The sequence below is a fragment of the Artemia franciscana genome, chromosome 15, assembly GCF_032884065.1.
Source record: "Artemia franciscana chromosome 15, ASM3288406v1, whole genome shotgun sequence".
NCBI classification, from domain to species: domain Eukaryota; kingdom Metazoa; phylum Arthropoda; class Branchiopoda; order Anostraca; family Artemiidae; genus Artemia; species Artemia franciscana.
This window is the reverse complement of record NC_088877.1, coordinates 27,049,301-27,074,526: the sequence shown is the minus strand read 5'-3', so window position 1 is coordinate 27,074,526 and position 25,226 is coordinate 27,049,301. Positions and strand designations below refer to the sequence as shown.

General features: G+C 36.4%; 1 protein-coding gene across 6 annotated transcripts in view; it reads right to left on the bottom strand.

Annotated features, from left to right (window-relative positions):
• Nucleotides 1-2,565: 2,565 nt before the first annotated feature.
• Nucleotides 2,566-25,226, bottom strand: part of LOC136036266 (cohesin subunit SA-1-like) — a 79,798-nt gene continuing 57,137 nt past the window's right edge. For all 6 annotated transcript variants that reach the window (XM_065718400.1, XM_065718403.1, XM_065718404.1 and 3 more), the window contains exons 15-18: nt 22,767-22,937; nt 6,687-6,895; nt 4,279-4,433; nt 2,566-2,716 (exon numbers count right to left, since the gene is read on the bottom strand). In XM_065718400.1, the coding sequence (XP_065574472.1) occupies nt 2,667-2,716; nt 4,279-4,433; nt 6,687-6,895; nt 22,767-22,937 (585 nt within the window). In that variant the 3' untranslated portion in view covers nt 2,566-2,666. The remainder of the gene's footprint in view (nt 2,717-4,278; nt 4,434-6,686; nt 6,896-22,766; nt 22,938-25,226) is intronic.

Genomic DNA, 25,226 nt, shown 5'->3' with positions numbered 1-25,226 from the left:
AGAACAGTGCGGGCTTAGGAAAGGTAGAGGATGTGTTGACCAAATTTTTACTCTTAGGTTAATAATTGAGAAGTGCCTGAGTTATCAAATACCTTTGGTCCTCAGTTTTATAGATTATGAGCAAGCGTTTGATTCTATTGATAGAAGAGCTTTCGCGAAGATCTTATCCTTGCATGGTATGCTATAAAAATTAATTAAAGTGATTAGTGCTATGTGCGACATTAATTATGCTGTGGCTAAGGTAGGAAATGATGTTAGCAGCTGGTTTCGTATCAAATCAGGAAGTTAAGTAGGACTGTGTTCTTGCCCCTTTTATACGGATCATTTTGATGTACTCTGTTTTATGGAGCGCAGAAAATGCAATGGGAGACCACATAATCAAATGGGGAGGAAAAACTCTCCTAGCCTTAGATTATGTTGATGGTTTAAGCGTCGTAGATGAAAGTATGAGCAAAATGAATGAACGTTTAAAGGTTTTGCTAGTTCAGGGTGCTAGAATAGGTTTGAAAATTAATGTTAAGAAGACTAAGTCACTAAGGTTGATCAGGTGGACAGCTTCAGTTACCTTGGTAGTATTATTAGTAAAGACGATGGGAGCAATGAAGATATTAAAAATAGAATGGCCAAAGCTCAGGGCGTTTTTTCACAGTTAAAAAAAGTTTGGAAGAATAGGATGATAAGTCTGCAAACCAAGATTAGAATATTGGAAGCTTCAGTTGACAGTGGTCAAATATGGCTACGAAGCGTGGGCGCTCCAAACAGCGGATGAAGATTTGCTAGATGTTTTCCAGAGAAATCGCCTATGGACTGTTCTGGGTACCGGCTAACTGACCGTATTTCAAACAGTAGGCTTTATGAAAAGTGTGGTTCAATTCCGTTTTCTAGGGCTATAATGAGATAAATGTTGAGATGGCTAGGGACCGTTTTGCGGATGAAGGATGTCAGATTGCTGAAGATTGTCCTTTTCGGCAAACAGTATTGGGCTAAACGGAAAGCAGGTCATCGTCGTTTGGGGTGGGAGGATGTAAAGATTTAAAGGAAGTGGGAACTTCCTGGAAGGGTGTAAAGAGGGAGTTTTTGGATAGATTGGAATGGCGGAGGATCATGCGTAGCTGTTTTGACCTCACGTGGCTTGGTGCTGCGGTAATTTGTTAGTAGTAGTAGTATAACCTCATACCCCAAGGAAGCAACAAGAAGAAAACAAAAACGAAAAAGAAAAAGAAGAAAAAGATGGATAAATGTTTTGAAGTACTGAACACTATAGTGTGAATTTACAAAGAGACCAACATGAGCTTCATCGCTTACGCCGTTCATGTTTTTCTCGTAAGCCACACTTGGGAGCAGCTTTCAGCGAATTTTGAAATTTTATGGTCGGAACTGGCAGACCGCGGTCTATCCATATGTATGTCAAAGTGCAAGTTAGTAGGCTTCAATATTAAGGCCACCTACCCCCCCTCCCGCCTCGATTAGCAATTTCGTACGGTACAATTGTTCCTAATCTTTGATGTTTCAGCAGAAGAGGCCGGGCGCGGAAACTGCTCCCCCACAATTGTTTTTCTAAGTGGTATTCACCACATTCTACGGAAAAAGGACAAGAAAATACTGAAGATAGGTTTCTTTAGGTACTGTAAGTACTTCCCTCAGTCACATCGTAGCAAGAAAATTGCCGGCAACTACCTGTTGCTACTTACCCTGACATAACTAGCTGAACCCACATCCAACCAAGTATGGAAGACGCGAGACTATTTGGGCCCATACGATCCACTTCGGAGCTTTTTTATTTATATGTGAATGTCTCTGTCCATTGTCTGTTTTTTCATGGTTATTTTCTCTTTTCTTTTTGTCTTGTTTAGTTTTGTTTTATCCGTTCTGTATTGTACTCTGCATTTTTGTTGTTGTATTTGCGGGTAAGTATAATAAATAAACAAATTGATAGCGGCTTTTAAGCCAAATTCAATTACGTAATAACAGTTTATCACCCAGTTTTTGCGTTTAATTTTGTGAAGTTTGGTTCGTCGGGAGATTTCCGTGAATTTTGTTTTTCTACTTCATTAAGAAGCAATTCTAAACCCTTTGGCATGCTGTACACTAAAGACTTAAACTAAATATCAAAGCAGAAAAGTCTGAGTAAATCAGACTGCCTGACATAGTTTTATGTGATGTTTAGTCCTTCCATCATCTTCTTATTTTTGGGGATTTCTCTGAATTCTCAAAAAGGAAACTATGCTCTGTGGAGTCTCCAATAAGATTGACTTTAACAAAATTAACCTTGTGTTGACGTTCGTCCACTTATGAACGTCAAAACTCAAAGAGATCTAGGATAGCCAAATTTGCTCTCCGGAAAATTTTGGGAAACTTCCTAAGATTCAGGGATATCATTCACATAAGTGAGCCTACTTCTTTCGGATACACACCAAGATTTTTACATATTTTCATTTATTAAATTTTTAAACTTAAAATCTAAATTTACAAACCCCCAACAACACTACGGAAATATCAGATGTGCTGATTGGTTTTGGGCAGAGTTACTTCATCGCTTAACTAAAGAAACCTTAAAATTTCAAATTAAATACATATGCAGTTTTATTAAAACGACTATTTTGTCTTAAACATAAGTATAAAAGGAACAAAAAAAGTGCAAAAAAGACGAAGTAAGAGAAATCCAATTAATAGTCCAAGTCTTCGTAATCATCTTGGTCTTCTTCGTCATCAGTTTCTAAAAAACGTATATAAAAAAACAGTGAAAAATATACGTACAAAATAGGTAATAGAAATACAGGTAACAATCAATAACAATCAACAGGATAACAATCAATCTAAGAGGGAATAACTTCCAAATTCATTAAATCCATAAAACAAAAGGAAAGGGACACAGAATATAAACAACTGTTTAACAATATTGCATAAATAACCCACAGAAAAAAAAAAAAAAAAAAAAAAAAAAAAAAAAAAAAAAAAAAAATTGTGAGAATGTGTTTAAGTATGTAATCACATAAGTTTACAAAAATATTATTTACACATATTAAAAAGTCATATTGTTGTCTTTTACTTGTGATCATAGAGTTAATTGATAGTGCATGTAAATAGATTTTATAGGCAATGAGATATGACAAAAAATGTGCTGTAAAATACCTCTAATATTCGCTTATACACCCCTGTGCCAACCATACGACGAAGACCACACCTGGGAAAGAAGAGAGGAGGAACGTTTTTTTTTTTTTCATAACAAGGGAATTCAGCTAAAATATATGATTCCTCATAGCTTAATAGCTAAAACAGAATCATAGCATAAGTTCATGATAGAATTTATAGACTACATAAGATATTTTATCTATTTTAATGTGTGGCAATTGAGATCAATAAAAACAATTCATATTAAACATCTCAGTTTAAAGACTCGAAATAGCAATCAAATGCCGACCAGAACCGATCTACCTAGAAATAAAACACTGAATCAGGCATCCTCAATGCCCTTTTAAACGAGTAGTTTGTGTAGCAGACACTAGAGCCTCTCTCTACGAACGGTTTAACCTTTTAGACATACAGACTGGAACGAGTTTTAAATCCATTTTGGACGCACGGCATAAAAAAAAACATCCAAAAAAGGTATATTATATACATTTCATAGCCTACATTTATTCCTTAGAAAAGATGATCATTGGTTTATCCTACTAATTCTGGATCTTCATGTGTGCTAAAAGAAAATAAAATGCAAATTAAATAAGAGGCTCAATCAATTGATCGTTTGTAAAGGACCGGCGGTTGTTGTATATAGTTAAGACCTAAAACAACTGCGGCGAGAGTCAGCAACGATCGCAAAGCAGATCGTTACTTTAAAATTGGCCTTACTATAGCCACACAACGGTCTTTCACGCAACGTTACAGTTTAGTACACAAATATTTGTGATTTGTGATTATTTGTGATTTCTTTTCTCCCTCAAAGGAAACTATGAGCCGTCAACTACTATCACTACTACAAACAACCCACCGTAGCACCAAGCCACCAGAGGCCAACACAGCTCCGCACACTTCTCCTTCATCCCAATCTATTCAAAGCCTTCGTCTTTCCACCCTCCCAGGAAGTTTCCCAAACAAGTCAACACAAAAAGAACGCTGCATAAAAACTGGGGAGAATTGAATGAGGGGAGGGGTCATAACGGAGTAATCACTCCAGCCCTTTATTTTTCTTGCTATGCGCAAATGCTTTGTAAGTTATGTTAACTCATTTTCAGAAGAAAACTGTATATTTGATTTTAGAAATTATTAAAATTATCATACCGTTCTTCTTCCTGTGGTAAGCTCTCTTAGAGGGAACGGGTGCTCCATCTCCTTCACCATGAATTAGACCATTTCTATACACTATTAGAGATTGCCACTCGTCATTCCTGCTAGAAGGAACACCAAAACCAAGTCGTTTGTCTAAATACTGAAGTCTGAAAAAAAAAGAACAAAAGAATCATTTGTCAGTGTAGAGACATATTTGGACGTAGCCTGAGCTGGAGTCACACCTTCGATAACTAACAAAGCCGGAGTCAAAATACAAGGTTAATAGGAGTCTACTCAAGTGAGTGGGCATACTCAACTGATGACTCCATAGGCCTGGTTATATTTATTGGGGAAGTACATTTGATAAAACATTAATCGTTAGAGAGGCTGAAGCCGACAGAGCAAAGAGTGATCGTTTCAATAAACGATGGCCGGGCAGCCATCAGGTATCCATCCAGCAGATATACCACAGTCACATTCTTCTTTGAAGTGAAATGTAAGGAATGTTTTGAGGAATGGGGTGAAGGTCATTCTCAAATGTTGTTCTGTCCATTTCAGTCTAGAGACTTACCCATAACTTAATATTACCCGAACACAACACAGAAACTAATGACAATAATATGAGAATGTCAGCTATTGTTAGACAATAGCCAAAACATTTTGAACTTGCAACACATGATACGGACAAAACAATGATAGATGGTCCACCGTTTTAAGATGTATTAAAACAAAAAACTAACTTACAATACATTTCAAATTTGACCTTCAGCAAATATTGGCCATTATAGAGGCCTAAAACTAACTCAGTAGATAAGAGCTAGAAACTCACGGAAAGAGGAAAGTTATTTATCAAGTTAAATCTTTGACACTCTCTTTATCTGGAGATTCCCACACAGTAAATGACATGTCGAGACAGAATATTTCCATAACTCTTATAGATAGAAAAGCGTATCCAATAATAGCAAAATGAAACATAAATAGAAACATAGATTATTTGAGCAAAATGCTTGGAAGGAAACAAATAATGTACTTTTTATGTCTGGTAAGTATATATATAATTATCTATGTATTTTTATTATCGCCGTGGTATTTTCGGTCTGTTTCAGCATCGCAATTTATTCTCAGTTGTCATTACTAATAATAACTCAAAAACTAGCCCTAAGATGCTCCAGCCAAACACTGGCATGCAGAATAATTTGCTTATAGTCCCATATGAATCGGGCTGAGTTGCTCGTCAGAAGCTGAGAGTTAAATCTAGAACACGGTCCTAGTCTTTAGATTTAAAAGGCTAAAATGAACTGGTTGCAGACCCGATAATCAAATGTAATTTTTGTCGTATACTTTTCAGACAGCATCTGCAAACTAACTCGAGCATATCTTTATGAGATTAGATCTGAATAAATATTATAAAAAGAAAAAAAAAACTTACTAAAAATTTAAAAGACTGAATATTAAAAAAAAACATTTGTTTTGGTAAAGGTCCTATTTTGGAAGCCAAAAGGAGCACATTTTCATGAATTTCACGGGGTAAGATTCAAACTTGATACCCCCCAAAGTACTATTAATTGACAAATTCTTAAATCATAAAAGGCGCATTGGCTTACCATACATTTGTCGGTATTTCAATATTGCCCGGAAAAAATACACTGATTCGAAAAATAGTGTAGTTGTTATGAATATTTCAGTTTGTCTGTAATATTTTCAGCATAATTTCCATAGATTAAGTGGAAAATCTTTGTCGGAAAGCTGTCATACTAAAAGCGGATTTTCCCGACACTGCTAATATCAAATGTATGCATTAATAACATAAGAAAAACCAAAGATAGGCATTAACAGCTTGACGACAGAGGGAAACTGCACAAACATTTGAATTAGGCACATCATATTGCAGTAGGAACTTTTTGTCTTCCATATGTGCCCCCCCCCCCCAAAAAAAAATCGTAACATAGTGTTTTTATTGGCAAGAAAAGAATGCAGTCAGTTGTTTTACTTACTGCATGAAAGTTTGCCAAACAAGAAGAATATAGACAACTAGGTGGGACATAGACAGGAAACGTAGATGAATAATAAAAGACTAATAAAATAAGACTGGCATAAAAAATAAGCAACTCAATAAGAAATAGAATATAAATAAAAGAAGGACAACACACTAGTATAGTATTTCACCAAGAAAGAGGATAATGCTTCTTAATCTGTTTTGACTGCCAGCAAGGAAGGCATTGTGTTTTAGGAACTTTGCCAGAAACTATAAAGGAGGTTGAAATTTTTGTTTGGTTATAGATAAAATATTCCTAGAGTTTTGAGATCATTCAGGGCTCTGTTGGTGAAAAACTTTTTCCGTTGAATTTATATTTTCTACTGTAAAACATTTTCATGTTTTACCAAAGAAAAAAAAAACATGCCAAAAAGTATTAACTTACACGATCTTTTTATCTTGCTTTAAGAGTTTGTTCGTAAACTCTGCAACAATTTCCAAGAAACCAATATTAGGAGGAGTGCCAGTAGGGTCATCAGGATTCTCTAATGGGGTGACAGCAAATAAAATCCCTTCACGATGCAGCGCCGTAACAGCTTCTCTGTTCTTCACGGCATCTAAGCCAAATGATAAGGCAAAACGTTTTGCAAGTTCCTGAAAACACAACATGTTTATGAATACCATAACTGTACCTAGAGGGCAAAGAGTGGTTAGTAAATTACCTTGGAACTCCAAAATAGTTTCGTGAAAACTACGACTGACTTCTCATCGCAGCGTCAACCTGTCTGAAGCCAACAGAGCTGAGCCAGCTCCATCTCTTGCCCAGTTTGTTCAAAGGTTCCATCTTTAATAGCATCTACTGGTGTATTACTTCCATATTCTTTAGAGAATATGCATTTTTCTCAGGTTTTAGAGGAACTACAAACTTAGGAGCTATAATTGGCAGCTACGCGACTTTAATGACACAATTTCGATCCTAAGACTTACCCTCCTTTTACCCCGATTTTTTTTTTCAACTCCTAAAGAAAAACAAAAACAACTTGCCAATAACGTCATCCAGCTAGCTGAGGCTACACACTGGGTACTTAACATCATCTTTCCATCCTCATTCATTTGTGGTTTAAGCGAATTCACCTTTCAATAGCGACATTTAAATATATTCTCACACACTAAACCATCAACCCCCCCCCCCAAAAAAAAAAAACCAATAGCATTGTTTTTCTAGGATATTTAAGTCATCTATATAGCGGAAGCCTAGGAAAGTTTTGCTTCCTATTTGATCAAATGTTCTTCAATAGCCTTTGTTGTCCTTCTTAAGACTAAGTCTATCTAAACGTTCCATACAAAAGGAGATAAAGCCCAACAATGCGTAACTCCTCTTCCCCATCAAACCGACTTAAATAGCTCCCATTTCAAACTATAACAAAGTCATATTAATCTCTTACATAGAATTAGTAACTTATAAGTACTTGTCTGGTATACCAAGAGAGGATCTTCACTCCAGCTTTTAGATCAAATAAATCAAATAGATGTTCATCCATAAAAAATAGGACAAAACGAGTCTAGTAGCTAAGGCAACAATTAACCTAAGCGTAAACAGATCATCCCCCTTTCCAGAAACGCCACTTGTTCTTTTCTTAAATCCTCATCTATAACTTATTCTCATCATGCTAAGGAGATTACTTCCAACCAAATCATGCTAATGCTGCCATAATCCCAAAGTTCTATCCCGTCACATTTATAGGTAGGTAGGTAGGTAATTTTATTCAAAAAACCAATACAATAAACTTTCATTCATCAGCTAAAAAATAGGCCGCAATGGCCTGTAAGCATAGCTGACATCAAATACGATCCATTTCTTTAAAATATTTCACTTACATCAAAAAGAAAAATAAATAAGATAAATAAACTACAAAAAAGAAAAAAACACAAAAAAAGAAAACAAAACAAAAACTAATGGTCAATTTAACAATATGGGGGGAGATACCCTTCTCTCAATCTAAAATACTCAACATTACTAATTGCTCAGTAGATGGGCCTTGAGGCGACGTTTCAGCTGACGCAGACTCTCTGATTCCTCAACTTGCTGTGGGAATGGATTCCAGACGGACGGTTCCATGTATCTGATGACATGAGCCGACCGGGAAGTATTCCGAAACTCATGAACAAGATTATTTGAATTTCGCGTGTCATAATCATGATAGGAAGAACCGAAGCTAAAAAAATTATTAAAAATATCAGGCCCTAAATTATGTAGACACTGATATACTAAAATACCAATCTGCATGTCTCTGATTTTCCCAACATCCAAAATATCAAACTTCTTATATATAGACGCAGTGCTAGCGCTTCCACGATCATAATTTCCTAGAATTCTAATTGCATTATTCTGTTGCACTTGAACTCTCCTGTAATTAGACTGAAAGTTACTAGCCCAGATTAAACAACCATAATTTATATACGACGCTATTAAAGTATGGTACAGTGACATTAAAACTTTCAAAGGAAGCACATTTTTTAGACGCCGCAGCATTCCGACTCCCCTTGACACTTTGCAGGAAACTAGGTCACTGTGCGCCTTCCAACTCAGTTTGAAGTCAAGAAGAAACCCGAGGTAACGCGTTTCTCGGACTTGTTTTAAAGAAACACCATTGTACTTAATATCTGATGTTAAATCTTGGGGCTCACCAGTCCTTCTAAAAACCATGTAACTTGTTTTTGAAGCATTAACAGCAAGTTTACTGAGTGTAACAAACGTATGTAGTCCATTTAAAGCACTGTTTGCTCGGTCTATCAAGTCCGGCAACGATTTGGCAATAACAGTTATAGCAGAGTCATCAGCAAAAGACGTTAAGTAACCAGGGACAAAAAATCTCATACTATCTACATAAATTAAAAATAAAAGAGGACCTAGGACAGAACCTTGTGGCACTCCGCAATTCAATGGGGGTAAGCTTATGAAACTTCATTATATATTACGACTTTTACACTTCTACCTCGCAAATACGACTCAAACCAACTCAAAAACTTATTCCTAATACCTAACTTCGACAATCTATCCAACAAAATTCCAAAATCAACAGTATCAAAAGGTTTCTTAAAATCAATGAAAACTGTCATGCAAAAATAATTTTTTTCCAGTGCACCGTTTACCTTATCAATTAAATTTAAAGCGGCATGCACAGTTGAATGTCTTTTTCTAAATCCAAATTGAGTTTCAGACAGAAATCCGCAATTTGTTAGATGCTCATATAGTCTTTTGTGCACTATTTTTTCATATAGCTTTGAAATGATGGGTAGTATTGATATAGGTCTCCAATTTGAAAGGTCACTTAGAGTCCCATACTTCGGAAGCGGGACGACTTTGGCCATTTTCAGCGAGCAGGGAAATTGACCCTCTGTCATTGACATATTTATCAAAAATACTAGTACTGGAAGAATATTCGGAAGCACTGATTTTAGACTTCGTAGGTTGAGGCCATCGGTCCCAGCACTGTTTGATTTTATTGAAGAAACAATCTTCTCTATTTCTACAGAATCGCAGGGTTCTAATTTCATTTTAAAATCTTGACCTCTTAGGTCTTTAAAAGTTGATTCTTCTATCAGCAACTCGTTGTTCACTGCTGCTTCACTCTGAACAGTTTCACCAATCTTCGAGAAATGATAAGCAAACAAATTACATACTTTGTCAAGATCTCGAACTATTTCGCCACCAACATTTAGGCTATACTGTTGTGGAGCAGTACTACCTCTGATCACTTCATTAATAATTTTCCAAATGGCTTTAGGGTTTGATGCATTTTTCTTAAATTCTTCGCCATAAAAGTTTCTCATTTTCTTTCGTCTAGTAGAGTTAACTAGATTACGTTGATCCTTAAACTGTGCAGAACTAAACTCATTTGGTTGATTGATGTGTGCTGTATACAAAGCATTTCTTATATCAATCATTCGCAAAAGCTCATCATCAATTCAAGGTTTTCTCGCTGCTTTTTTTTTTCTTATTTTCATTCTTTTCAGTGGGCATGTCAAGTCATAAATACCTAGCAGCGTGGTGTTGAACTTTTCAAAAGCCAAAGATGGGTTATTCTCTCTAAATATACTCTCCCAATTTAAAGCACCTAGCTCTTCTGGAAACATTTTAACGTTCGCTGGCTTCAGATCTCGGATCTGTATATTACGCTTCACTACTTGTTTTTTTTATGTGAAGTCCTAATCTAGCTAGGACTGGCAGGTGATCGGAGATAGGCGAAACTACAACGTCTGCGCATGTAGTTGCTACTTGACGTGACGAAACAAATATGTTGTCAATCAAGGTCGCAGAATGCTCGGTGATCCTTGTTGGAACTGTGACCACAGGGTATAGATCGTGAGATGACATGAAATTTATAAAATCAAGATTCATACCAGCTAGTATTTTCAAATCATAATTAAAATCACCCATTATCATAAATTCCAAACCTGAATTTCTTACATTCAGCATTAAATCATCAAAACCAGATATAAAACGATCAAACATAGCACTTGGTGGTCTATAAATAATACAAAATAAAAAATTCTTTTCTTCAAATCTAACTTCAACAGAAAAACTTTCAAACTCACCCTCTAGCCAAACTTCAAGATCATCACGCACCTTATACTGTAGAGAGTTCCTTACTAGAAACGCCAGGCTTCCTCTGCCCATTTTTGAACGTTTTTTTTTATTCTAAACAATACCCTGGAAAACTATAGAACGAGAGAAGACTATCCCTACCCAAATACGTTTCACATAAAGCAAGCAACTGAATAGAATCATTTTCATACATAAACTGAACAATATCATGATAAGATGACGTAATGTGGCAGTTCCACGCACACACAAGGCACTCATTTATTCTTTTATTAATGTCTACAGGTCCATTAATATACGTGCTAAAACGACCCGGCCGAAAACTTAAAGTAGACTGCTCTGCCACAAGCTTAGATAATAAATATTCGTCAATATCAAATGGGTCTTGTTCATATCGTTTAAGCCGCAAACTTAGTAGATCAGTACCCATTAAAACGAAAAATAGTAAATATTGGTGTTACTATCGAACAATAAAAATCAAAATAAAAAAACATCTGAAAAAGAAAAAAAAATTAATCAACAAAATCACATGCAATCAACAAGTGACCTTATTCTGCGAACAGAAGGGTCGCTTCGCCTTTTCACAAGGACATTACCATGGTCTGTCCAAACATACTTCACACCAAATTTGTCTCTCGTCATGTTCAAAATGTCTCTTCGACGCTTTGTTAAAGCCTCAGTGATGTATACACCGGTACGCGCTAATTTTGCTTTTTCTTTGAAGACTCTTCGGACATTATCTTTGCTCTGAAACTTCACCATTATGGGAGCTACTTTACCAGAACCATCAGCGCTGATCATATTGTGCCGGAATCAAAATACGCTTGTAATATGCCCATCCCTTATATCACTAACACCTAACTTCTGCTTAACCAAATCAATCACAGTGGTATTCAGGTTAACACCTGGCTGTTGTTTCATTCCATGGATTACGAGACTATTAAGCAGAACTTCTTGGTCATAATCAGCAAGCCTCATCTCTATCCGATTAACGCGCTCCTCAAGATTTTCAGTAAGTGTTTTTAGGGTTTTGAGTGATTTTTCAAGCTTTTCAAATTTAGGATTATATTCAACCGCAATAGAGTCGTACACTTCGCTGACAATTGTATCCACAGAGCCACCACCAGTAGCCATTTCTGCTACTTTACGGGCTATATCATTTTTAAGACTCAACTTCGTTTTTTCCAACTCAGCCTGCACCGTAGCCACTTGGCCAAGTAGACCTGAAGTCGCAAGTTCAGGGTCAGCCAGAGTAAGATTCATAGCGGCAAAAATCTTACTTCTACGATGTATATCGGGCATCGACTCTAGCTCCGCGAAAGCTTTATCTACTCCTTTTGATTTGTTTTTTGAGACCTGTTGAAATTTAGTCTTTTCGGACGTGATATTTGACTCAGCGACTATATATTCACTATGCTGACCGTAGCAGAAAACAAGGTATTTGGAATCTCCGTCACCCTCAGTTGTAACTTTCATTATTCTTGATGGCCAGAGAGGATATCCTGCAAAGTGGACTAAAACGTGGTCGAACTGCCTAAACTTTGGCATTTTAAGGTGGCAAAAAATAAACCGCAAAAAGTATGAAGTGAAGAAAAAAAAACTTAACTTCCAAGAGAGGTAAAGGAAACGTTGGAGGCTGTACCTTGTCCCCGCAATTTAAGAGGCAAGCCCGGCGGGTACCACGGCTCTGGCAAAAACTCTCTCACCCCTCTTCTGCTTATTTTTCTTCTCCCAACTTTATCGTAGCGTAATTGCTTATATTCTCCCAAAGGTCACTCCTTCAAAACATATAGCTGTAAAGTCTGACAACAGATTGAAGATTCACTTGCGAGAGAAGTAAGGGAAGCGTTGGAGGTTGCCTACCTTGTCCCCGCAATTTAAGGGACAAGCCCGGCGGGTACCACGGCTCTTGCAAACAGCTCTCCCCCACCCTTCTGCTTACTTTTCTCCTCTCACCTTTATCGTAACGCAATCGTTTGGGCTATTACTCAGGTTATTTAATTGGAATAAACCAGTCAGACAAGTTTTAATTAAAACCAATCTTTTGCCAGATATTGCAAGATCCTACTAGCTTCACTGGGATTAAAAATCCATTATTCACGAGTTCACTGAGAAAGCTTACTCGTTTGATTTCGTCAATAAATATCCATTTTTAAGATAGATGCATTCACCATGAACTCTGAATCGTAACTGTAACTGTTTAAAATAAAAGGCGTTGATGGTGGCCCTCCTTTACCTATACTCATATTCATAACTAAGCATCGGCACTGTTTCTGTTTTTGAGAAGAACAGAAACAGAAAAAAACAGTTAGAAAAAAAACAGAACAGAAACAGAAACAGGTCAAACAAAAACAGGTGACCTGTTTCTGTAATCTATTCTGTTTTTCGAAAAAACAGAAAACAGCTGTTTTTTTAAAAAAAAACAGCTGTTTTAACAGCTGTTTTTCCTGTTTTTTCCTTACTTCTTCTATTTCTAATAGGAAAGAAAACATCTTCTTGTTAAATCCTTGTAGTCACATACAAAAGATGAGCAACTTCGTGTAATTCAACACACTAGCGTATTTTTAGGGGTGGGAGGGCGAAATTTGTCATAAAATGTGTCCAATCGGGTGATACCAACGCTATATTCCTTTCAAGCTTAAATGTCATTTATAATTGACAATTTACCCTAGTTGCTCTTAGACCGTTGCTTTAGCGGTAAACCATTGCTCAAAGCATATACCAACACTATATTCACCGCTTAAAGCACGGATGCTTTCAAGCCGAGGCTACTTAGACCGCTGCTTGCTAATATATACCAGACAGACACAGAGTCATCCCATCTAGCTTATGTCCACCGCTTAAGTTAGAGGCTATTTAAACCGTCGCTATAGCGGTAACCCATTGCTCTAAGCAAATACCAACGCTCTATAACGCTCTATGGTTAGACCATTGCTCAAGTGGTAATAACCCTCCGCTACACACATACCAAGGTGTCTAGGTTCACCGCTTAAAGTACGGATGCCTTCAAGCCGTGGCTTGTTGGACCAATGTTCTAGCGGTAACCCATTGCTCTAAGTAAATACCAACGCTATATTCCTCTTTTATATGGGATTTCATTGAGCCCATGTTTGCCGCTTAAAGCACGAATCCTTAAAGCCGTCAATGGTTAGACCGTTGCTCAAGCGGTAATAGCCATCCGCTACACATATACCAACAGTAGAGACATTGTCATATGGGGTTCCCATCTAGCCCATGTCCACTGTATAGCGTTCAAGCTTCTCTCTCTTTCTCTATCTCTCTCTTTCGCTCAGATTTACCCCGCCGTGAATTAGCATGAGAGGTTGACTCTAGTTGAGCATTGTGGAGTGACATGCATGAGAGGAAAATTTTCAAGTAGTCAACCCGTAGTCAACGGGTTGACTCTATTTCGGCATTGTCAAGGGACATGCATGCACGGAGAGGTGTAGCATAAATGGGAGACAGTCACAACGGCAATCAAAGGGGTAAAATTAACCTTGACTGGGTTGCCCACTTAATTGGACAATCTGTCTTAGCTTTTTTCTACAATTAGCCATGACTTTGACTTTTCCCACAACTATTCCCTTTTTGTTTAAATTCAAAAATCAACGGTATCATGGTATCATGCCCGCTAGATGTGCGTTTCGGTACGGTAGGTACGGGTAGGTATCATGCGTTTCGGTATCATGCCCGCTAGATAGCGCGGCATTTGAAAAAAAAACAGAAAAAAAACAGAAAACAGATAAAAAAAAAACAGAAACGGAAAAAAACAGATGAAAAAAAAAACAGAACAGAAACAGAAACAGGTAAAACAAAAACAGGTAGCCTGTTTCTGTTTTCTGTTCTGTTTTTTGTAAAAACAGAAACAGAAACAGGCAGAAACAGGCAAGAAAAAACAGAAACAGAAACAGAAAACAGAAACAGTGCCGATGCATATTCATAACTATTAGTAACTTGACTTAAACTTTGAGACTAGTCCAAATTTACTAATACTCCTCAATTTCTGTTCTATTAAGCAAACAAAATGTCGTCCGGGAAAATATTTTTCATCCCGAGTAATTTTAACCATAGGCTCTATTAATATCTCCAAAATTCGTACTTTAATGCCTTCTTTACTCCCATTTATTCTCGTTATTACTATAATTCAGAAACTTCTTATACAAACCCCCCCCCCTTTTTTTTACCAAGCTTAAAGTTTTTTTTTGCTAGTATTCGTATTTGATTTCCTAATTTCCATACATAAGACTTTTTCTGCTACTTCATAAACTATTCCCCTAAAACCCTTCAATCTATCTTTTATGCTGTTAAATCACAGAACCCTTCCTTTAAAAATCCAACTGTTCTTGAGACATTTCCATCAAATACTTATCTTTTGAGTCTATTGACGTTATATCTATTTAGTACGAACCTTTCATAGATTTCATCTTTAAATTAGCTCAGGATACTACTAGATTTAACATAAGATAGACCTACTACTAGATTTTACGCGTCTTTACTTTAACATAAATAACAGCCCTCTCTTCATATCTTAGTGCCTTCTATGGTTCCTGCCGGTCTTAAAATTACAATTTCATTAATTAACAAGTTAGTCGTATTATTATCATACGAAATTGATGCTAACTTATGGGCCATTTTGTGACTTAATACAGTGCTGGTCATTGCCATATTATCAAACCTGTAAAATTATTGTACATATAAAATTGTAGCAGTCTGTTAAATTTACTAAATTCCTTCCCAATACCAAATCTGTCCATGCACTAATTACATCCATATATATTTGTTCTGAGAAGAGCAATAAAAGTCCCCTAACACAAATACGAATTGATATAACCGATAACTTGCATATTTTAGTCATAAGTGTTCGATATTTATAATTAGTAACTTCAATAAAACCTTGCTGCTTCCTTACTGATCATGAATTCTGCTCCTTGTCAATTTAAGGCCCGTGATTAAGTGAACTGGTGGAGCTCGAAAATCCCATGTTAAAATTGAAAAATTATATTTAAAAAGTACTCAAGCATTTATTGGCGGAAGATACCGCTTTTAATATCAGGCCGTAGCTTCCTGAAGATGCTACAAAATGTTTGCTAGAATTTTGCTCTTATCTTTTTAGATCTTTTTCACAAGTGTACTCTATAAAGGATATTGCTTTTAGAACAAAATCGGTGCTATCATGAGCAGAAGACAATAACTGTAAGATGATTGCAACCATTTTTCGATATATTTTCCTGTTTTCGAACAGTCCCATAGAATATTTCAGCTACCGGAAATTTATACAAGTTTTTTGCCAGAAAGAATCGTTACAGATTCCCCTAGAGACCAAATTGACAAACTGGTATAATTAACCTGCCATTTCCGCCAATGCATAAGTGCTATTTGAAGGGTTTTTGACAATCGACGGTCTCTAGAGAATTGAGAGACAGAAGGCTACCCTAACTTCAATTTTGAAGCTTGAAGTTTTCAAGTTCACTTAATCACAGCCTTAACTCATTCTCTCAACCTAAATGAGCTTATCCTATACCACCTAATTTCAAAGTTCATAGCAATGGGAAATAAACTTTCAAAACTACTAGCAAATACGGTCCAAAACTTCAAAATTTATCGGTCGAGACGTTAGAAGGATAGACATCATTCAACCCCTAACGTTCCATGCCCTTATCGTCACATTAGTTAATGCAGCGGAAACGTAAGAATGAGATAAAAAGGAAAGAAAGATAAAAAAGGGGTAGAGCTAGTGCAAAAAAACAACCGCATTTTTGTTAGCTGATAATAGGACCCTTCACGCCTCACGGAAAAAGGAGTCTGGTGTTCATTCAAGCTCGGTGGAGTTGGCCAAGCGAGTACTACTATGGTTTGGTGGTAATTTCCAGAGTCGTCCTCAATTACCTGAAATCAATCCTTCAAAATTCTCTACCTAGGGATCACTGTGTCCGATTCCTAGTTATTCATCTTACTAAAAATATATCTTTTACACACTGTATAGACTTAATTAAAGCTAGATCTACGTTGCATGGGCAACGTGAGGTGTTGCGGCAACCTTTGTTCGGCTTCGCCGATTAAAGTATTGCGACAGCACTACTTTGGTTTTGTTTCCATTTTGGTTTTGTTTCCTCGCTTCGATTAAACGCTGAAGTTGTTAATCTGTAAGGATCTTAAAATAAATACTAGGTGCACCAACTCGCAAAAGCTGCAAAACCCTCCTTGCGGAAGATGATTATGAACTAACAGTCGACTGTTGCTTAGAACTCCCCCATATGTCTCACCATTGATATCGGCCTATTTTTGGTTTCAGTGTGTACCTTACTACTGAAGTTGTCAACCCCTTTAAACTTTCAAACTGGTATATCTCATGAAGGATTTTTTTTAACCGAAAAATGGATGGCATATACTTTGATCAGCTCATGAATAGCTATCGACTGCCGTCGAAAAAAAAAAAATCTATCCGTCTTAGTTCAAAAGTTGACTTTTTCGCCATTGGCCAAGTTTCTAACATCATCACTTAGAGAGGAGCAAAGGATAAGCTCTAGTTTATTTAGCAATGGGAGAACTTTTATAGTTTAAGAGGCATATTTGATACCATTTCTGTATCGGCCTATTTTTGGTTTCAGTACCTTACTATTGAAGTTGTCAACCCCTTTGAATTTTCAAACTGGTATAATGTCATGAAGGAATTTTTCTACCAAATAATAGATGATATACACTTTGATCAGCTCATCAAGAGCTATCGACTGGCGTCAAAAAAAATCTATCTGTCTTAGTTCAAAAGTTGACTTTTTTTGCCGTAGGCCAAGTCTCTAACGTCATCACTTAGAAAGGAGCAAAGGATAAATTCTAATTTTTTTAGCAATGAGAGAACTTTTAAAGTTTAAGAGGTACATCTGATGCCATTTCTCTACCGTAATCCCAAGTGCGAAAAACCGAATGATAAACTCAGCTGAAATCACGAACAGAAATGGGTAGAAACAATAGAGAACAATAGAGAAACAATAGAGAAATAGCACTTTCGGTCCCAAATTTTTTATTTCTGTAGTTTCTTATATTTATCACTCGAAGGAGATATATCGGCTGTGGTGCCGGGTAACTGCCGCATATATTTAGAACTTATAGACTTTAGTCCATCTTCAGTTTGAAACTGGTACCTGCCTGCTTGCGTGCTAGAACGGAGCCTTCCACTCGAAAGCAGAAACATGGTTTGATGAAATATAAGCTTAACTGCATAACTTCAGATAGTTCTCTCTCACATAGGCTATAAAACTCTAAGTCACTTCACACATTATAGGCTCTGGCTCAAGGACAAGCACAGACCATCCTTTTTGGTCCCAGGCAAGAGATCTACGAAGCTTTCCAAAATGCGAAGTCATATTCATCAATCCGGCCTGAGGTCCACACTTTCCGTAAAAACCGCAAAGGTTAGACCCTTACCACTTTCTAGGAATAAGCTGAAATCAGGGTGCAAGGAATAAAAAAAAAACACGACCAAACAAACTGGAAACATTGCAAATAAAGGTAAGCGGTATATGCAGGGACAGGGTACAAGGTGGGACAGGGCACTTATCTGTCATCTAGAATTCTTTAGAAAATACAATTAAAGCCATATAGTATAGTTCATTCAATGGCAGATATGACAGATCTATCGCTTTGGTAAGTTGCTATTTTCGTTTTTAAGAAAATTGACTTCAAAGTTTCGGCAATATCTCCCAAATGTTTGGGCAAAAGTTTTTAGAGCTTCATTTTGTAATGGTTTGCAGAAACTCTATGTATAAGATAGCAAGCAAAAGCTAAAACATCAGGCCACGTCGTGATGCCATCTGGTGGAAAAATATGCAACAGTAAAAAAAAACAAGAGCCGAGAGCTCATATGGCATTTGTGACGAGGTCGAAAGAGCCAAGAGATAAGAGCTCATATGGCACTTGTGACGAGGTCGGAACCTAAAATTAGACTCGGTACTCCGGTTTCCAAGATTTCCGTTTCACACCTCCACAGCATCTGAAGCATGACATATTTCTATATATCAAATATCATTAAGATCCGATTACCCTTTTGTGAGATAAATATACCTTAATTTTCACGATTTCCCCTCCCTTCAGCCCCCCTCCAGATGGACAAATCGGGGAAAAGACTGTTATAAAGTCAATTTGTGCAGGTCCCCGACATGTCTACCAATTTTTATCGTCCTAGCACGCCCAGAAGCACCAAACTCGCCAAAGTACTGGAGATCCCCCAGTGCACACTCCCCAAAAGAGACCGTATCCGGTATGGTTATATGAATCACATATCTAGGACTTGTGATTATTCTTCCCACCAGGTTTGATCCCGATCTCTCCACTCTAAGCGTTTTCCAAGATTTCCGGTTTGCCCCTACAACTCCCCCAATGTCAACAGATCCGGCTGGGCAGCTCTGAGACACGGGTTCCTTTTAAGTATCAAATTTCATTAAGATTCGATCATCCGTTCGTAAGTTAAAAATACCTAGTTTTTTCAATTTTTTTCCGAATTAATCGTCCTTCCTCTCCCCTCCCCCAAGATGGTCGAATCGGGGAAGCGACTATTTCTAATTTAATCTGGTCTGGTCCCTGATACACCTACCAACGTTCATCGTCCTAGCTTATCTGAAAGTGTCCGAACTAGCAAAACCGGTTCCGACAGACAGACAGACAGAAATTGCGATCGCTATATGTCACTTGATAAATACCAAGTATCATAAAAACAGACAAAATTTACAAGTAGAGGTCGCATGGTATATAGTTGGACAAGGACAAGTGGTATGTAGTAGGAAATTAAAGCAGCTATTGTAGACCTAGAGGCTGGATTACCAATTAGGGCAATGGCGGAGAAACATGGAGTATCACGTTCAGCCCTCTACAGACACTACCAAAGGTATTCAGAACTCAGTAACGACGAAAAAGCGAATTACAGAGGTGCCCACAAGTTCGGATTTGCTTCTATTTTTACGCCTGAAGAAGATGCATCACTCTCTCAATACATGCTGCAAGCAAGCAGAATGTGTTATGGTTTGACCAGTTGAGACATCAGAACCCTTGCTTACAACTACGCCATTACAAACAACAAGACTGTCCCAGACAGCCAGACAGACTCCAAAGAAATCAGCATGGACTGGTTAGCTGGATTTCGGGCTTGAAATCCAGAGCTTTTGCTTAGAAAGCCTGAGGGAACAAGTTTGTGCCGTGCCACAAGCTTTAACAAGCACAATGTACAGGAGTTTTTCCTTTAACTTGCAGTCAGTTTTGAAGAAAACACCATTTACAGCAAGCAACATATTCAACTGTGATGAAACCTCAGTCATCACTGTTTATGCTCCTCCAAAGATTTTTGCCGAGAATGGTACGAAAATAGTGGGCAACGTAGCCTTAGCTGAGCGTGGCGCGCTTGTGATTATGGTTGGAGCCATCTCTGCCAGTGAGCAGTACCTCCCCTCACCTTATATTCCCAAGGAACAAATTTCAACCTCACATGCTGACTGGTGCTCCTCTGAACTCTTCTAGATGAGCCTCGCATTCCGGATGGTAAACCAAGAACTATTTCTGAACTTTCAATTCATTCCATATAATTTTGTTTTTTTTTGTTTTTACGAAAATGAATAAAAAACGACATAAAATGAACAAAAAGGAACAAAATTAAATATAAAAGAAAGTTTTTCTTACCAAAAGTACAGAGCGAAATAAAAAGAAAAGAAAAAGCTTAATAAAAAGAAAGCCAATAATGAACTTATAAGTTACAAAAAATGAAAATAAAGAAATTACAAAATAATTGAACGAGAAAGTTGTCTGTCTTGTACTCCAATTAATTTTTTTTTAAGACAGTTATTATGAGAGTTAAAACAGTATAAAAGATAAAAAAGTTAAAGAAACAGATATTTGACTTAATAAAAAAATAAAACCAATAATGAACTTAGAATGTACCCAAAATAAAATTGATATTCTAATCAAACTCGGAATTAACTGAAACTACTAGATATATGAAGTAGGAAATTGCCCCATTGTACTCCAATTATAGCGAAAGTTCTCGAATTTGTGGCGATTACATTTTCTAATATCAATCTGGTTCCATCACACTGATATTCACTAAAGTTCCATTAATATTTCTTCATTCCCAGCATACTTTTTTAAATGCATAAAAGAGCCGAATACATTCGTCATTGCAAAAATTCACTGCAAAGAATAAAATAAATATCTCCAAAAAATCCAACTATTCATTTTCTAAAGATAATTGAGGCACCATTGCTCTATATCTTTAAAAAAAATAAAAGTAAAAGAAGAATATTGACATAACTGCTTAACTTGAAAATTTTCTTTGGCGTGGTCTTGATTGCTATGGACATTTTAGTTTCTAATTATAAAATTTTTATTAATAAAATAAATATACATGAATTTAGTTTTAATTTGTTATAACATTAACCACAACAGAACAAAGAAAAAGGACCTCACAGGAGGGATCAATTTTTACATAAAAAAGATGACGCTTTCTTTCGCTTCTCTTTCGTTTACAAAATCCAAACTGTATTTCGTTGAAAACAAAATGTATTGTGAACAGTTTAGCTTTTGTATGACTATATCTAGGATTTTTTTGGGGTGGGAGGGGTGTGTTAAAAAAAACTTAACAACACGAAGTAAAATTTATTTATATGCATTTTTGTAGCTATTTTATTTTATGAATAAAATTGAACCTTTTAGTGAGGAAACGAAACACAATAGCACCCGTCACACCGGATTTTTTTTTTTTTTTTTTTTTTTACAAAGTGCACCGACATTAGTTTTATTTGCATTTTTGTAGCTTTTTACGAGTAGAATTTTTAGCTTTCGGGTGACGAGGGGTTGGGGGGAATGAGCTGCAGTCAGGTAACCACTTTACTCTGGATGCACCTTTGAGTTTTTATTTGACAAAAAGTCCATTTCTCTCGCTTTGAAATCGTTTAAAATATATATTGCTTTCAGTAAAATATATATTGCTTTCAGTGATTGGAGTACAAGGGGGAAAATCTCCTACTTCATATATCTAGTACTTTTTGTTCGTTTTCAGTTTGATTAGAATTTCAATTTTATTTTGGTTACATTCTAAGTTCATTATTTGTTTATTAAGTCAAATATCCATTTCTTTTAACTGTTTTATCTTTTATTCTGTTTTAACTCTCATAATAACTATTTAAAAAAAAAATAATAATAATTGGGGTACAAGAAAGACAACTTCCTATATATATATATATATATATATATATATATATATATATATATATATATATATATATATATATATATATATATATATATATATATATATATATATATATATATATAGTCGACTCTCGCTAGTTTGAAAATCACGGGACCACGATTTTCCTTCGAGTTACGCATAGTTCAAGCTATACTGTACATAAAATTCAATTTATAAAGGTAACGATTTATAGACGTAAGCCAAATAAAAATTCGAGTTACAAATGTCAATAATAAGTAAATTTACTCCCTACGGCCACTACAAGATTGAAAATAACTTTATTAGTGTTTTAGACACTTTAAATATGAAGATTTTACTTTCAAATGTCAAAAACGAATTTAGCTTGGTAGGAAATAGACACCTGAACATTTACAGAATTTACTGCATACCAGGGCTTTGACTAACAGATGTCCGTTGAAAAAACTTCCAGATACAGAGGTAAACTTTGACTTGCAAAAATAAAGTGAAAATTATATGACGACTTATCTACTGAATTTCGAGTCATAAAGGTAATTTTCGGGTCACTTCGACTTACAGAGGTAAAATATAAACCCAAAATTATTTCGAGTTATGCATGGTTTTTTCTTCGATTCAGACAGGTTTTCAAAGGGGACTGAAAAAAACTCGAGATATCGAGGATTTCGAGTTATCGAGAGTCAACTGTATAGGAAAAATGAGTAGATTTATACCTTAAGAGCAGTCATGGCCTCGTTTTGTTGTTTTCTTGTCCCTTCCAGAGCTTTGGCTTCAGTGAAAGCAGTTGATAAGCTCAAAACCATTGTTCTAGCACTATTAACTTTGTTATTTTCTCGAGTTTTGCTTAGAGTCATCTTGACTATGTCACCATACTGATCATAAAACTAGAAAAAAAAAGAGTTGGTGGCGTCAATTTACGAAAATTATGGGGTGGGGAAAATGCATTTTAGCATAATCTATGGAGGAGGGGAACTTTGTTTGTAATTTCAACATTTTCAATGAAAACACTAGAAAAAGAAAAATTTTCATTGAAAATAACAAATAGGTCACTTTTAGAATCTAGAAGGGAGAGGACAAAAGATTTAGTGAGGGTCCTCCCTCCCTCCCTATATAATCCCCTGAGGGGGATTATATAGAGGCACATGCACTCTGCCCGTCACCCTAATTTGACACCACTGGAACCAGAGATATTTGACGGCTTTGTTTTCTCATTTAAGTGCGATGGCTTAGGTTATTTAAAACCCTGATCATCAAAATTACATTAATCTCACATGTTAACTTTGCGATGCATCGAGCGAGAAGTGACCTCCAAGAGTAGAAAACGTTGGGCGTATTTCTTTTCCTGGTGGCGTGACGGTTGTAGCACTATTACTTAAAAAAGAAGAAAAATAACAATTTCTACGTCTAGTTCGCCATACTTATTTCCTTCAAACACTTCAAAGAAGTATTGATCGTTATTATCAAGCAATTTTAACTCTAATCCTCCTGTCCGGGAGGAGATTCCTACAGTTGTTGTACTTTAGTACCTGCTAGTAAAGAATATATTATACGATATTAGATTAAACAGTTCGTGGTAACGAACTGTAGTAAAGGGCGAAGGGCAGTAACCAAAACTCTAAAACACGGAATTTTGATACCAATAGATATATCAAAAGAATTGGAGTTCTATGCTGATTTCAAACATATAAGTTTCATTAAGTTTAATCTTACCCATCATAGGTTACAAGCCTGAGAAAATTTTCCTGATTTTCAAAAAAAGGGGAAACATCCCCTAAAAGTCATAGAATCATAATGAAAATCACACCGTCAGGTTCTGCGTATCAGAGAACTCTGCTGTAGAGGGTTCAAGCACCTATGTCAAAAAATGTAAAATTTTGTATTAAATGCCAGAAGAACGATCACGGATGCATGTTTATTTCTTTTTCATTCATTTTTTTTTTCATGGATGGTCGTATCGACTCAGTGGTCCTCGAATATCGTCACAGGGCTCATTTGAAGGGAAATTAAAAGTTCTGGTGTCCTTTTTAATGGACCCAAAAAATTAAAGGGCGCTAGGCCTCTTCCCACACCCATTGTTTTTGTCAACACTTTGAGATAGCCATTTTGTTCAACATAGATAAGGCCGAATAACTGTGCCTTTGGGGACATCATGACCCTCCCACAGTCCCTAGGGAAAGGTCTTTAAGTCACAAAATTTTCCCATTGTCTACGTATAGCGCATCTTATTGGGAAACATGCATACAATTTTCGGATGAGGGGGTAAAATATGTGTTGGTGGGATTTTCCACCAGGATAATTTTCCATGGGGACGGAAGTTTCCAGGAGGCTAATTTTTCAGGGAAAGTTTTAGACTGGAGGAATTATCCTAAATTTCTATAGAAAATTCTTCCTCTGTCTTGTTTGAATTCTGTGTAAATTCTTTAGAACCATCTCCTGAAATATTATGTTCGTTAAATTAGAACAATGAGAAGCTTTTTATCAAAATGTTAAAAACTTTAGCATTAAGATTGAGGTGGTTTGGAGGAGTAGTCCCCCCCCCCCCATATACGGAATTTCAGTTCCTTACTTTCAGTTGAAAAATCTTTTTCTTACTTATAAAAGGCACTAGGCATGGTAATTTCCCTTGAGAACATTTTAAGAACTAATCTCAGCTGTCACATTGAAGACTGTGGCTCAAGGACAAGTACTATCATCGTGTATAGCTTCATGCAAGAATTACACGGCCCTCCAAAGGTAAAAGTACGTATCTACACTTTTCATTATTTCGATAAATCACGGCTCAAAGTTTGAGTACTTTTGAGAGCTTCAAATACGGTTTACGGTGAAACTGGACACTGGCTAATTCTGGAAATTAGTTAAATAGGTAAACAAATATGGGGATTTCATATTTTTAAGTAAAATTTTCTATTATTACTGCCCCGAAGCCTGAAACAGTAGATACGTACTTTTACCATTGGACCGTTACTCATATAAAGAGGCGCTCTCAAAAGGTAAAAGTGCGTATATGACATATACGTACTTTTACCTTTGACTCGAGACTCGAATTCGAATGAAGTCCCAAAGGTAAAAGTCTGTATAAAACATAAAACGCACTTTTACTCTGCCCAAAACCCGTATCTATGACGTATACCGAAGGTAAAACCACGTATGAAGCATGTACAACAAGTCATTTT